Source organism: Mus caroli, chromosome 8 (genome assembly GCF_900094665.2).
Source record: "Mus caroli chromosome 8, CAROLI_EIJ_v1.1, whole genome shotgun sequence".
Classification (NCBI taxonomy): Eukaryota; Metazoa; Chordata; class Mammalia; order Rodentia; family Muridae; genus Mus; species Mus caroli.
This window is the reverse complement of record NC_034577.1, coordinates 68,991,565-69,007,314: the sequence shown is the minus strand read 5'-3', so window position 1 is coordinate 69,007,314 and position 15,750 is coordinate 68,991,565. Positions and strand designations below refer to the sequence as shown.

Genomic DNA, 15,750 nt, shown 5'->3' with positions numbered 1-15,750 from the left:
CAATTAAGGAATTGCCTCCATTGTATTGGCCTGTGGACGTATCTCCGGTTCATTTCTTGATTGTTCACTGACAAGGGGGTACCTGGTCCACTGGAGGGAGTCCCACCTCTGGCAGGTGGTTCTGCGTTATGTGTGAAAGCATGCTGAGCAACCATGGACTGCAAGCCAGAAAGCAGCAATACTCCATGGCCTCTGCTTCAGTTGTGCCTCCAGGTTCTTACCCAGGGTTCTTGCCCTGAATTTTCTTCAAGATGAACTATAAACTTCTTCCTCAAGTCCGTTTTAGGTCAGTATTTTATCACAGCAACAGAAACTGTAACAGGGTATTTAGTCATTTCATGACTGGTGCCATACTTACAACTTCAGTATTTCTTGGAAAAGCCTATTCTGAGAGACGTTACATCAGCTTCAACCAGTGTCTAGCTTCGTAAGTTCCATGGCTTTAACTAGACGGCTCTGCTATAAAGAAACACTATTCTCAATAAAATCATCAAGGGCATGCCATGGCTGTTGTGCTGGAACCTGGAGCTTTCCAAACACTATTGTAAACCGAGGTATTTCTTGGCAGTTGTTAAGAACAAATGCCTATCAATAACTGATAATTGAGAGAAACATGAAAATTCCTGGACACATATATCTACCAAGATGAAGTCATGAAGGAGGAAACCTGAACAGACACAGTTAGCAGATAATCTGGACATATGCAGTTCTCACAGTTTAACTATCAAGAAATAGAAAACCTGTGAACAGATCAGTACTGAGTGTGTCTTAGTTGGGGTTCCATTGCTGTGAAGAGACACCATGACCAAGGCAACTCTTATAAAAGCAAACATTTACTTGGGGCTGGCTTACAGTTTCAGAGGTTCAGTCCATTATCATCGTGGTGGGAAGCATGGCAGCATCCAGGCAGACACGGTGCTGTAGAAGCCAAGGGTTTTACCTTGATCCAAAGGGAAATACCTCTTGATCCAAAGGTGTCCAGGAGGTGACTCTGCATCACACCAGCCAGACTTGAGCGTTTGAATGAGATCTCAGAGCCCCATCTCCACAAGGACACACTTCCTCGAACAAGGCTACACCTCCTCCAGTTAGTGCCACATCCCGCGGGCCAGGCCACCACAGATTGAGTCAATAATTAGAAATCATCCAGGAGCTCGGTGTGGTGACTCATTCCTGCAATTCCAGTATCATGAAGTTGATGCAGGAGGATCACCACGAGTTTTAGGCCAACTTGGGCTGTGAAAGTGAGATCTGTCTGTAAAATTACATGAATAATTGTTAAACCCTAGGGCCAGGCAGTTATTATATTGCGGATTTCTATAGACTATTATAAAAAACCATGAAGACCACGTTTTCAGTTATTCCAGAAAGTTCATGAGGAAGGAATTCTTTTAAATGTATTCCACATGATCAACATTACTCTAATATCAATACCAGGCCAGGACACAGGAACCAGTGGACTTTGATGGCCCGATGGGTAGAGGTGTCGGTGCATGGATCCTGATTCTTGGATCCTCAAAAGTGGCAGGAAAGAACTGACCCCCAGGAGTTGTACTGTGGCCTTGCATGCGCATCTGCATTCACACGTGTCTACATGAAGACAGAGATGATTAAAATGAGATTCAAGAAAAGAATAAAACTGTAGGATAATATCTTTGAACCTAGATACACAGACTTCAACGAAACACTACCAATCCCAGTCTGTAGCGCATTACAAAGATATAGACCATGATCAAGTAGAATTCATGACAAGCATACAAGGATGGTTCAGCACATGTAAATTAATGTGTATATTAAGTCAATAGAATGAAGAACAAAACCATATAATTCTTTGTATAGAAGAAGCACTTGATAAAAGTCGATATTTTTTCTTGGTAAAAATCAATGGCAAACATTCGATTATAGAAAGTATGTATAGTGTACTATGGATGCTAGGCGACAAGCTGTCACTGTACTCAGGAAATGCTGACTGAGGTCTAAGGTCAGAACAATTCAGAGCTGTTGACTGTGTCCACTTTACTGCTGGAAGCCTTGGAGTCCTCAGGCAAGCAAAAGCAGCAAGACATTCATCTTATGAAAGAGGAAGTTAAGTTGTCACACTTGGTAGGAGGTGTTTTGTATAGAAAACCTTAAAAGCACTGTCCACCATTTCAGAGAAAATACACAAATTAAGCAACAATGCTGGCTGAAACTCCAACACGTGATTCTCAGAAGTGCCGCCACCCACCTGCCAACAGTGAAGCGCTGGGGGTCTGCGTTTGCCTCTTCACTGGGCTGTCAGGATGTTGCTCCGGGAGGTGAAATGCTAGCTGAGATAGGGGTCCCAGCCTGTGCTTCTCCAGGTGTCAAACAGTGCAGGCCAAGGCCGAGGCTTTGGTTCTCAAACTCCTGGGCACCCAGGCAACACTGGGAACCCTGAAGAGTTGAGAATGGGCTGTGGGCCTAGGATGAGTCATGGGAGGATCATGGGAGGGTCATGGGAGGGTGAGTGTCCAGAGTTCAGGAGAGTTAGGCTTGGCTCTGAATGAGGAAGGCTTTCCCCAATGGCAGTCCTTGGTGAGAGAGACCGCCCTTGCTTGTCCAAACTGTTTGTTCATGGAGGAAAAGGATGCATAGGCTTACCCAGGGAGAACAGAGATTAAATACCTTCTGTAGCAAGGGATGTCTGGGAAGGGAAGCTCATTGGCTGGACATCCAGGGCCTATTCAGATACCTCATTAGCATGCTTTAGGCTCTATGCTACATGGCCAGTTGTGATCCTCTTAGTGGGGTGTCGCGGTCACGTGCTTCAGGATAGGAACCTGGCCGGGAGTAGATTCAAATACTTACCATTCTCAGTGATGAAACTGTCAGGGTTTTTAATCTGCGTGACCTGACCAGTTAGTTTTTCTGTCTAGTGACACGGTTCCGCTTGGCCACCAATCATGAGAAATAGAACCTAGGCAAAGGACCTGGGACTAATGTCAAACGTCTTGAAAGTTAGAGTGGGGTCAGGATGGGACTTTGGTGAATGTCTGAGATATCTGATCAGCCTAAGGGTCCCTTCCTCACCTCAAACAGAAAAAGGAAAGCTAAAACGTACTAGGTAATGGGAAAACAATCATGTGTGATTATTAATTATTAAAGGAATGCAGTTTGATGCGGTCACATGCTTATGTGATACAAACATGAACCCTGGCACTAGAAAGAGATCAACAGGAATGGAAAGGAGCCAGGAGCATTCTTACATGTTAAAAGGAGAAAAAAAAAAAACAAAACCCTCAATACTTAGCCTACTAAGGCATTATGTATGGGAGAGAGGTGCCAGATTATCTGTGCAAATATACCCTAAATTAATTTACTTTTCAAGTAACATGAAGAGTTTATTTAAAAATGTCATTCTAGAACATTTAGTTCTGTCCATACAACATACTGTCCTTGAATGAAGGAAGGACCTTTGCTCTTTTTGGGTTCGGTGTGGACATTAAGGTAACAGCACCAAGTACAGTAATGCAAATACCCAGAGTCAAAGGAACGCTTTTTAAAAAATGACTTATCTATTCGTATTTTATGTGCATTGCTGTTTTGCCTCCGATTATGTGTGGGTGGGTTGTAGGAGGCTCTGAAACTGGAGTTACAGACCGTTGTGAGCTGCCATGTGAGTGACTGGGAAGTGAACCCTGGTCCCTTGGAAGAACAGGCAGTGCTCCTAACCACCAAGCCATCTCTCCAGCCCTCAAAGGAGCATTTTTAGCAATTTAAATGCATTCACACAAATACGACTGGACTGACGGGTGTGTGGCTCTTCTTTGTTAGGGCTGGGGTGGGTTATGAGGGAGTCTCTCTGTTAGCCCAGTTTGTCTGTCTTTTCCCCATCTCCCAAGTGCTGGGGATACAGGCACGCGCCACCACGTCTGGCTCTGTGTTCTGACTGAGAACGTTTGCAAAATGAATAATGGAGTTGTTAAAAGTGGTGACGCACACCTTTAATCCCAGCACTTGGGAGGCAGAGGCAGGCGGATCTCTGTGACTTTGAGGCCAGCCTGGTCTACAGAGTGAGTTCCAGGACAGCCAGGGCTACACAGAGAAACCCTGTCTCGAAAAACAAAAAAACAAAAACAACAAAAAAAGTGAGGCTGCATTCCACCAATACTTAAAATAAGTGCTGGCATGAAATAGAAGACACATCCGTCCATCATCTCTGCATTACAGGAGGAGCCTTCTTCTTTCTCTCCCAATCATGAGGTGTTCCTCTGTGTTCAGTTGTCTGCACGTCACACTGTTGACTACATAGTAGGTTTTTTGTTTTTTGGGTTTTTTTTTTTTTTTTTTTTTTTTTTTTTTTTTTTTTTAGCAGATATTCCCCCAACTCATATGACAGGATGAGTCATGCCGAGAGTTTTCTCTTGCACGTCTGCAAATATCCACGTGCAAGAGTTTTATCTTGGAAACTTACCAGGACCTCTGGGTCGTAGGAGTTCATCCAATTTACTTGAAATGGCCAAACAGCAGACATAATCATGCCAAGTTGGGCAGTGAGGAATTTGTTTCCTCTCACGGCTTTGGCAGTTAGGTGACAGCTCTCCTGAGGTTTTGTTTTCCGTTTCCTGACCACTGATGGCGGAGCCTCTTCACACGGGCCGCCGCAGACCACTTTAATTCCTTTCACTTCCTTTTGTGAGATGCATGTTTTGCCCATTTTTTTAAAAAATAAAGTTCATGCTATAAAGTAGTTATTTCTACTTTGTGGCTGTGCGCTTAGTTTCAGCCGTCTCTAGCGTTTTTACCCTAGTCAGCATTAGTCAGCTTTCCCTTCGGAAGTGGTCGTGGCAGAACCCTGTGTGTGCTGAGCACGTGTGCTCCACCAAGCCGCGTGGCTCATAGCCCATACATGACCTGCCATGGAAAGTGGAGGCGGTGGGTCCTGTAGCTCTTCTGGAGAGTTGTTTACTATTAATATGCTTTGTAAGTGATGACTCAATCATAGTCTTTAAGATTATTATAAGTTACCTCTGTAGTGCTACTTTCAGTGAACATGTTTAATTTGAATTTTCTGGTTTCCTTGGTTGGCTTGGACTGGATTTCCCGCCTTCCGTCCCTCCCTCCCCCTCTCTCTCATTTTCTCTGTTGTTGAGGTGTAATGGTGATGGTGGTGATCAGTTCAAAGCACCCGGCTGGCCGCCCAGACCTTACTGACCTAGAGGAGTGCTGTCTGATGGGTGCTCCGGATTGTCTTGTGAACTTTGGGATACACTCTGATCTGATTGAGGAGAGAGGAATGTGCGGAAAGATGCACAGTGATCAGCTGCAGGAGGTGGGGAGGGGAGGGGAGGGACGGTGGCTTCTCCGTGCTGGGCTGTGGGAGGACAGGCTGTGGGAGGGCATGTGTCAGATGGAGGGCCTCAGGGGTGGGCTGTGGCTTTTTGAGTTCTTAGTGGAGCACCATTCTTGTTCTAACAGAAATGCAGCTTCGGTGGTCCTCAGCCTTCACCAGTGTGCCTTTCTTCCTAGGTCTGTCAGCTGCCCAGAGGAAGTTCGCTCACTCGCTCAGAGACTTCAAGTTCGAGTTCATCGGCGATGCTGAGACTGACGATGAACGGTGCATAGGTAAGGAATGCAGGGGGACCGCATTGCTTCCCTCTGCCTTGCCCAGCATGGACTCACGCCTTTCTCCTTACAGATGCCTCCTTACGGGAATTTTCTAACTTTCTGAAGAATCTGGAAGAGCAGAGAGAAATCATGGTGAGTAGCAGGGATGCACATTTATGGATTACCAGATTTCCACGAGGGGACAGTGTGGGCTGTGGAGCCGAGTCTGACAGAAGTTTTGATGTACTTAGTGCTTTGAGGGGGCGGAGTTTTCTGAGCTCTGATTTCTGGGTCCATGGTGGTTATGTGCTGAGTTCTTGGTCAAGGTTCTGGACCTCTCTGCTGAAGTTTCTGTCTTCATTATGCAGCCGAAGGCTGGGCGGCACTTGTGCTTTGTGTTAGCAAGAGCCTTTTGACTTACATGTATGTTACCCTAAAGCTGAAGGCAGGACTGAGAGAGCGGAAGGATGCTTTTTGAGCCATATGTCTGGATTTCTTGTCTTGTGAGGGTGGCCAGAGCTCAGGTCTGGATGTCCCTGAAGCTCCTCTCTACAGTGAGGTGAGGTGACCTGGCTCTAAGGAGAGCCACTTCTCCATTCAGTGTGCTCCGAGGGCCTGGCCCTTTGCTCCATACCTCGTGAACTCAGCAATGGAGTGTCAAGGGTTTCAGAGATCTTCTTCTTTCTTGTAAGTTTGTGTGTCTTTTCCAGTTACACAGACTCTTGGTCTGATTACCACTGGGTTTCCACATACTGTTTTCATTGATGCCTATGCTTTAAAATAATTAGAGCTTGCAGAAGACACTGAGTTCAGTACCCCGCACAAAACAGTGAAGTAAACTACTGTTCTTGATACTTCAGAGTGAACACTGCCTAGATTAGGTTGACGTGTGAGGGGGCTCAGATCCAACAGGGCTGGTGGTATTGAATGTGGTTTCTCATGCCTGTCCGTGGCTCTCAGCGGTTTACTTCAAGTCTTTGGATTGCATGTCGGTCTATAAAGGAGAGAGTTACCCCACCCTGTTTTATGAACGGAGAAACTGATCCACATGGTCTGCCCGAGATCACTTTGTGAAGTAGGGGATGGAGCCCTGAGCTTCTCCACTTACTGTGTAGCCAGCTTCCTGCATGCTTTGGATCTCCCAGGTGGTACCCAGCTGAGTGTCTGTCAGCTGTATTTACACTGGGACAGGATTCTAGGGGTAGAATTAATTTTGATTTTAAAAGTAACACAGCCATGTTTTCTAAAATCTCACAATTTGCACTGTGCCCTACATTCTGAGATATTTTCTAGATGTTAAGAATTGCATGGAGGGAGCTGAGAAGGTGTCTCATTTGGTAACGTGCCTGCCACACAAGCATAATGATTCAAGTTTGGCTTCCCCAACCCATGTAAGAAGGCTAGGGATGCGGCAGTGTGCACAGGGCCAGGGATGTGGCAGTGTGCACAGGGCTAGGGATGCGGCAGAGTGCACATGTAGCCTTGCACCAGAGAGGGAAGCCAGGGACATCCTGGGGCTTCCAGCTAGAGAGTCTGACTGAGGAGCCGAGCTCCAGGTTCAGTGAGGCTCTGTCTGAGGAGAAATGAAGGTGGAGAAAGGGAACAGAGGAAGACAGCTGCTGAGGAGGACAGCTGCTTGTTAACCTTTGGCCTTTCCACACATCTGTGTGTGTCTGCAGCAGGTGTGTACACATATGAACATGTACACATAACATACTTGGAATTTCATGGTGTGTATGTGAAGATAGCATGATCACATGGACTTTTCCCAGCATGCACTGACAGGCTCAACTAGTGTTTGTATAATGTTATAGTCACTAATTTCTTAGCTATTAGTGAAGACTAAATATGACATTAGATCACAGTTAGTGCCATGACATCACCTTTCTACACAGTGTGGAGACATGGGGGTGTGGGCTGGTAATGAAGCATCTTGGTTTATATTATATAAGGAGTGTGTGTGTGTGTGCAACTTCCTTTGGCGTTTAGTCATTCTTTTCTGGGATCCCAAGGATGTGGCCAATTGTCATTGATCTTTTATGTTCTTATTGGTTGAAATCTGAGGGCTTGGTAGCTATGGCTTGAGTATGTACGGCTCCCATAGACTCAGGTGTTTGAATGCTTGGTCCATAGGGAGTGGCACTGTTATAAGGTGTGGCCTTGCTGGAGGAAGTGTGTCACTGGAGAGTCAGGCTTTGAGGTCTGCTATGCTCAGGCTATGCCCAGTATGGCATACAGTCACTTCTGCTGACTGTGGATCAAGATGTAGAACTCTCAGCTCCAGTACCGGTCTGGCTGCACGATACCATGATGATGATGATCTAAACCTCTGAATGATAAGCTAGCCCCAGCTTAATGTTTAACTTCATAAGAGTAGCCGTGGCCATGATACGTCTTCTCACGAAGACACACTGCAGAGTGCCTGCAGTCACAGTTGACATGCTAGCAGGGAGTGGACACCCAGTGTGCCAGCAGATAGGAAAGGGCTACAGTTGAGAGCAGATGGGCGGGAGCTGTAGGTGAGCTGCGGCAGAGAGGTTCTGTGTGGAGGGCTGTCTCACGGAGAACTGTTGGCGGTCTTCCCCACAGAGTGGGGCTGGAGTTGGGACTTTTATGGAAAAACTATGTGACCACTTTCTGCCTTGATGGTCTGTTTCTGTATTCCTTGGAGTGAACTGATGAGATGAAGAAATTGAAATGTGGTCTTGAACTCCGATGGAGATTTCTCGGTCCCTAGAGATTCTGTTAGCTGGCTGTGATTTAATCTTCAGCTTTGGAGGCAGCTGACAGTGCTCTGACTGAGGCGAATGAGGGAATGAGGTTGGGTTCCTGGTGCAGGCAGATGCGAGAATAGGATTGTGTCTGCAGGGTCCTGCATGCCTTTTCGGGAGCCAGAACCAGGTGGATCTCTGAATTTGAGGCCAGCCTGCTTGACAGAGAGAGTTCTAAGACAGCCAGAGCTACACAGAGAAACCCTATCTTGGGTTAAAACAAAACAAAACAACCCAAAACAAACAAACAAACAAAAAAATCAACCACTCAACCCCCCCAAACAAAAACAAAACAAAACAAACAAACAAACAAACCTACCCCTCAAAAGTGATGCTTGAGAAGAGGGGTAGCTGCTGGAAGAAGCAGTGGGAGACAGCCACGGGCACCCCAGAACAAGAATATGGTGTTAAATTACATGACTCAGCACCCAGTGCCACATCTGATCCTGTTTCTCCTGTATTCCTAATTCTGCTGCTGTTTTGATTGGCAGCCTGGCATCGTGACATCTCATGTACAAATATATACATTTCAAGTACAAATACCTCAGCTCGTATCTCAGGAAGTTGCCACTTTAACAATAGCCACGGCATGCCTTTATTCTAGAAAGCAATTCAAAATCCGATTCGTTCCTTTCTGTGTCCCTCACAGTAGTAGCTGGTTTCTCAGAATCCTCATTCAAATTAATTTCATTTGATTATACATTTCTAAATAGCTTCAGATTTATAGTGCCGGGGCACAAGTGTGTACCACCACATACAGCCTACTGAGTGCCAAGGCTATAGGCAGGCACTACCCCATGCAGTGAACTGATTCTCTCCTGAGTCACCATAGGGCACTGCAATGGAATTAATAAAAGTTGAAAGGCCAGCGCAGTTTCACCACATTGGTGTTAAGTGGTCCTCTGTATACCCTTGCTAGTGATTACTTCTTGTGATGCACGGACATTGGATGGAATCATCATGGCTCCCTGAGTCTTTAAAACCTTCCCAAAGCTTATGAAGATATGATTGTGTCATTGGAGCGCACAAAGAACAGATACCCACCTCGAGGAACTTTGAGTGTGGTCCTGGGGAATAACTGGTAATTAGCAAGATAATCAGAATAGGCAAAGGTCTGAAGTATGGCTGGCTAGAGGGGGGCAGCAAGGCCAGAGGCTGCAGGAGGCAGGGAAGCTGTGCGGGGACAGGGAGTAGTTTAATCAGGAAGAGGAAGAAAATTAAAATCTGTGGAAGGAAAAAAAAACCCAATGCCTGTAGTATTAATTATTAAAAAGTAAATCCTGTTTTGGGGTTCACTACTGGCCTCAATGGTTTATGTTCCTGGAAGAAAGACACACACACACACACACACACACACACACACATAGCCTTTATATTTTATCATGCCTTGAACAACACAATAGCTGGGCCACTGCCTAACCTCTGCGTAGTTAACCTATCTCCTGCTGAATATCCCAAGTTACTAATTACTACTTCTATGTTCTGTTTTTGTTGCCCTGGACCCAGGTGGGCAGCTCTGAGCCGAGCTCTCCCGGTACTCCACATGGCGGCCATGCCTCTCTGTCCTGCACCATTCTCAGGCATGGCCATTCTCCCCTCTTCCACACTCTCCCTGCATGGAGGATCTGTCTGTCTCTGTCTGTCTCTGTCTCTGTCTCTGTCTCTGTCTCTGTCTCTGTCTCTGTCTCTGTCTCTGTCTCCGTCTCCTCCCCTCCCTTCCCCTCCCCTCCCTTCTCTCTTCCTCTCTCCTCTGGACCTGGGAAATTCTAAAATCCCTCCTCTGTCTCTCCTCCACAGCTATTGGCTGTTGACATCTTTATTTACCAATCAGAACCAACTGGGGGCAGGTTCCCAGAAGCTAAGTGCAGACCTTCCCACCCAATCAGTTTTGGGGGAACATATTGGCATTTGTAATACAAGCAGCTACAAATGCTAAATATTGTAGAAAGTTTTTCTTTTTCTTTTTCTTTTTCTTTTTCTTTTTCTTTTTCTTTTTCTTTTTCTTTTTCTTTTTCTTTTTCTTTTTCTCTTTTTCTTCTCTCTCTCTCTCTTCCTTCCTTTCTTCCTTTCTTTCTTTCTTTCTTTCTTTCTTTCTTTCTTTCTTTCTTTCTTTCTTTCTTTCTTTCTTTCTTTCTTTCCTGAATAAGTTTTTTTGTGGGACTTTAGGCTTTAGCAGGTAAAGTCATCTGTTTGGAAGTCGGCTACCAACTCCCTATCTGTTTAAGCTGTCAGCAGCATGTTCATATGCCTACTCCAGACCTAAGCAGGGCCACATGTCTTTAGTTTAGCAAATACCACTATGTGCTTGCTACATGCCCAGTGCTGGGTTGTGACAGTGTGACACAGTTCTGTCTCTTGAGTAGGTGGGTACCCACTAGGGGAAGTGGTCAAAAGCCTGTGTGCTCAGTAATTCTGCAGTACCAGAGGCAGTGGGGATCCTGGAGAGGTCAGTGCAGAGTCGGCCTACATCAGTTAGTCAGTTAAGCACAGATGAGCTGAAAGGCAGCGTCCTTCTTGAGAGGGAAACTGCTTCCATTTCAAGGAGAGTGAAGTGTGTGTTTGAGTGTCCCCTGCACTCCTCTGTTGCTATTAATACAGAGTTTATGGGTGTGGCTCAGTATAGAGGGTGCTCAGTGTGAAGATTCAGTCCCTGGCATCCAGCAAAACTATGAACTGAAATCTGTGACTCACTGGAAAAGGAAGCAGGCAGAGTACCAGTTTAGGAAACGAAGTCACTGTTTGCTTTCACACCCAAACATTTGGTCTTCTTGAGCGGATGCGCTCAGCGCTGTCAGTGCTGTGTTTTTCAGGACAGGGTTTTGAGGTGCGTAATTTTTTCTTGTAGTGTTTCTGACCCTGACTGTGGAAGTGAAGACACCTAAACTAGGGAGCTGAGCTGGACATAGTAAGAGGCCAGAACTGGCAGGGTTGCCTGTGTGCATGCTGTCTGAGGGGAGCTGCCAGCATTCCTGCGATGTTCTGTGTGGCCTGACAGGACATGCTGTGCTTATCCGAGGTGGGCAGCTGTCCAGGAGTCTAGGGACTTTTAAAATAGTGCGACAGCATTTATGAGCATCTCTAAAAAGCCCTGTGTACTGTATTTGCTTCTCTGAGTAAATCCTTTGGACAGACTGAGTTTTGTTTTCTTGCCAGCCTGTAAGTGAGGATTCAGTTTCTGAGCATCCTGGCAAACCAGAGTTGGGGTTTGGACCAGAGGGTTAGAAAAGATGCAGGAACAGTGCGTGGGGGAGACAGAAGGTGGAGCTTTCCAGGGGCGCCCAGAGGCACCTTAGACACAGGAGGTCTGGGCAGGGCAACCTGTCCACCTTTATGTATTACACACACACACACACACACACACACGTATTTTCTGAGTTCTGCTATAACCACTTTGGTGGTTGACACTTGGTTTTTATTCTAAACTATAACTTTTTTCTATAGAAATGTTTTATAATGTTACTGAAGTAATATTAAAGTAAACGAATGTTTTTTGCTCTTTGGTAGTGTTCCTTCTTCTGTGTGTTCCACAGCAGGTGTTCTTTGAGCATGGTGTCCAGGCCAGCATCACCATCTAGTGTGATGGTTGGTTTTCATTGTCACCCTGATAGGATTTGGAATTGCGCAGGAGACCCAACTTTAGGCTTGTCTGTGGGGGTGTTTCCAGAAAGGGTTAACTGAGTGGCAGTGTCCACCCCACGTGGGCAGCACTGTGCTATGGCTTGCTTCATTCCTGCTGTGTTCCTCCATGACTGATCGTACACTCTTTAACTGTGGGCTTCTCCGTGACTGACTATACAACTCTTGTTGAACGTTGCTTATGAATGTGAATTTACATCATAAATGGTATAAACCACTTGACGGTCTATGCTTTCTGTTTACAAGTCACGTGTATAATAACAAATGTGTAGTCAGTTCTCCTCCCCCAGAGAAAGTGACACATTTTTCTATGACTCTGTTGGCAGGAATACATACAGTGGGAAAAATCTAACAGTTCTTCATGAAGAGCTTACTTCATAAAGTTCTTACTTTGCTTTAAAAGCTGTCCATGACAGTGTGAGGCGTAGTGGGACATGCCTTTAATCCCAGCACTTGGGAGTTAGAGGCAGGTGGATGTCTATGGGTTAGAGGCCAACTTTAGGACAACCAAGGTTAGACAAACCCTGCCTCCGAAAACCTGATACAAAACTACACAAAACCAAAAGTTGCCCATTACTTATTTTACAAAGGTTTCCTTTTCTCTTTGAAAATGATGGTAATATTTTCATTTAATTCATCATCCTTTTGTTGTATAAGTTTAGTCAGGTATGCGTGCTATTGTAAATCTTGCTGTCAGGAATGTCCTGGTTGGGGATTCATATTTGCATATCTAGAATACTTAAGGAATTATATCCATGATAAACGTAACTCATAATCGTGGTATGAGTGTGACTGATATGGCCAGGAGACTTGAAACCCTTTTTGGGAGAAGCCGTCTTGTCCCATGAGTCAGTGTCCTCTCTGCCGACTCATTGTCATGTGTGACTCTCCCGTCTCATCAGATTGCACTTCCCCATTGGAACTCACGGTTCCTCTTATTTCCTATTCTTTGTTTCTAAGGAATTGGCTCACTTTGGATTGTGCGTGTGCCCACAGAGCCAAGAGCCACCAGAATCTTTACCAGCTCGTTCCTGCAATTGTCTAAACTACGGTGTTATTGGAACCAGCCGGATTGACTATCTCATGGCACATACTTCTCTATGACCTGGGGCCTCATGGATCATGCATGAGTTAGAAAGATGAGAGGAAATTGTAGCGCACTGAAGTGAGCAGTTGGTTCTACCTCACTAAGATGGGAACACTGCTCTGTTAGGAGACCTGCAGAGGAAGAAACATTCTGTCTTTTGGCTTCAGCTGTTTGTAACTGTCTTTTCCCTCACCTCTTCTTGGCCAGGGTGGGGGTTGGGTGGGATGGGGTGTGGGGGGATGAGGAGGGAGGGGCATAGACTGGAGATTGAATCGTGGCTTGGTGCTCCCTTTGGACACATTGTCTCAGCGGTCTGCACCAGCTCTTTCCCTCCAGCTTTGAGCATGAGGGAATGTGTGTAATCAGTACATCCATGGCTACAGTCGGCAGCTTGAGTAGATGCGAGTTTGGGTGTTTCTTCTTGCCTGTGTAAACAAGCGCAGGTTGTCAGGATTTCAGTTCAGTCCTTAAAAGATGGACTGGTTACAGAGGGAGTGGTCAATCTCTCTTTGCTTAGAAACCTTGTTTAGAGACCTTCTAGTTAAGTCAATGAACAATGCAGCTCCAGCAACCAGTGTCTCAAAAGTGGGTGCTACCACGTTGGGAGTAAATCCTGGATATTGAAGTGGGATACCCTCTAAAGGAGTGCTATGTTTCCAGTATTCCTGGAGGTACAGAGGGAGAAAGATGTGTGTGTGTGTGTGTGTGTGTGTGTGTGTGTGTGTGTAACAGATTTTGGTGACTAAGATGGAAGTTGATTCAGAAGTGTTTGGGCTCTGAAGAAGTTTTAGAAATATCTTAACACAAGTAGTTTATTTCTTTGTTCATACATGTATGTGATGAAAATAAACCAACTTTCAAGAAGCTCTTTGGAGAAACTGAAATATAAGTTCTAAGTTCACATTTAATAAAGCTTAATAATACTTTTCATTATAGTATAGGAGATCCTACAGTTTTTTCCCCCCGCTTTGTGGCATGCTATTGTCAATAAAGATGGTCTTATATTGGTGGTGGGGTTTGTTGGAAGTCAGAGGGATTACTAGCTGCCGTGATCCTGTGGAGAACTCTTGGGAGTTTTGCCAGTCACTCACTAGTCCTGTCCCTGATGCAGGGAGAGGGAGAATGATGCTCGCTGTTGCATTAGTGTAAAGGCCAGGCCCCTCCTTCCGTAGCCTGTAGCTAAGCACAGCCAGGGAAGGAGGCTCACGCCTGTGGACGGCCTTGCTCAGCTTTCTCAGAGTCACTTTGAGCATAGCATGTACCAACTCCCACTCCCTTCATTTCCTGGGGTCAGATCCTCATCTAACCCTCAGCCCTTTGCGAAGCCTTTCTGGGCTGGCTCCCCCTTCCCCTGATGTAGACCTTGGCTTTCGTAGCCTTTTTTTTTTTTTTTTTTTTTTTTTTTTTTCTGTGTCTATGTATTGTTCTGACTAGCAGAAACAAACTTTTGTATCAGATTTGTTGGTGGGGCACAGCAGCAGGCAGAGACTCTTTGCTAGTGTTTGTGTTATCAACAGCAGCGGGACATTTTGTGTTTGTGTACACTGCTCTTTTCATCATCTAAGTTGTTAGGGCTTCAGTCTCTGGCAAGGCTTTTTTAATAGTAAATTTTTGAGTGGTTTTTCTTTTTTCTTTTATGTGTCTGTGTCTCCATGTGCATATGCCATACTTGTATGGATACCCATACAGGCCAGCAGGGGGCGCTGGATCCTCCAAAACTGGAGTTTCTGGAAGTTTGTGAGCCTCTGATGTAGATGTTGGGGATGAAAAACTTGTGTATTTTTTTTTTTATTATTTCATATGCAATGGTGTTTTGCCTACACATCTGTCTGTGTGAGCGTGTCGGATCCCCTGAAACTGGACTTACAATCAGTTGTGAGTTGCCAAGTGTGTGCTGGGAACTGAGCCAGGGAAGATCAGTTAGCGCTCTTAATGGCTGAGCTGTCTCTGCAGCAGCACATAGTTTTAAAAGCCTGTTCTTTCTGGGCTTGGCCATGTTCTAGCTCCTGAGGGTGCAGTGGGGATTGAGCTTCTTGTATAAGACAGGTGCTTAGCTTGTAGCCATCTAAGAGACCACATTAGCATGAGCCTTTCAGCCCAGGTGGTGGCCCCCTGCCAGTCACGGGAGGCCCCAGCCCCTTTTGTTGGTGATGAGAAGCTCATTTTGAAGAGGTTCTTTCTTTGATTTTTTTTCCCCCTTTTGAGTTTGTTGCCTTATTGAGTGCAGTATTTTAACTCCAACTCCGACTATAATAGCATCGATTGAAGGAACTATAATTTTCTTTTTTCTTACTTACAACTGGAAAGCCAGACTTTAACATTCTGTCTAATGATGCTTTTATAGCCTTCTGACAGACAAATTCATCACATATTTCTGTGGGTTTTGAGTTCCTTCTCACAGTGTTCTGCCCAAGTATTTATTTTGTTAAAAAGATAAAATGAGGGACCTTATTGCCACACATGCAGAGAGGAGAGAGGGCCAAGGTTAAACAAGGTTACTGGGCCCAGTGTCCTTGGTAGGCTAATGCCCTCCTGGGATGTCCAGCAGTTTTTGAGTTATGGTTCATATTAACTAAGTCTAAGTTAAAAATTGTTACCAGTAAAAGGCATTAGATTTTTTTTTTAAGATTTATTTATTTATTATATGTAAGTACACTGTAGCTGTCTTCAGACACTCCAGAAGAGGGC

General features: G+C 45.3%; 1 protein-coding gene across 6 annotated transcripts in view; it reads left to right on the top strand.

Annotated features, from left to right (window-relative positions):
• Positions 1 to 15,750, top strand: part of Arhgap10 (Rho GTPase activating protein 10) — a 262,572-nt gene that overhangs the window by 68,504 nt on the left and 178,318 nt on the right. For all 6 annotated transcript variants that reach the window (XM_029480512.1, XM_029480513.1, XM_029480514.1 and 3 more), the window contains exons 2-3: positions 5,491 to 5,586; positions 5,660 to 5,721. In XM_029480512.1, the coding sequence (XP_029336372.1) occupies positions 5,491 to 5,586; positions 5,660 to 5,721 (158 nt within the window). The remainder of the gene's footprint in view (positions 1 to 5,490; positions 5,587 to 5,659; positions 5,722 to 15,750) is intronic.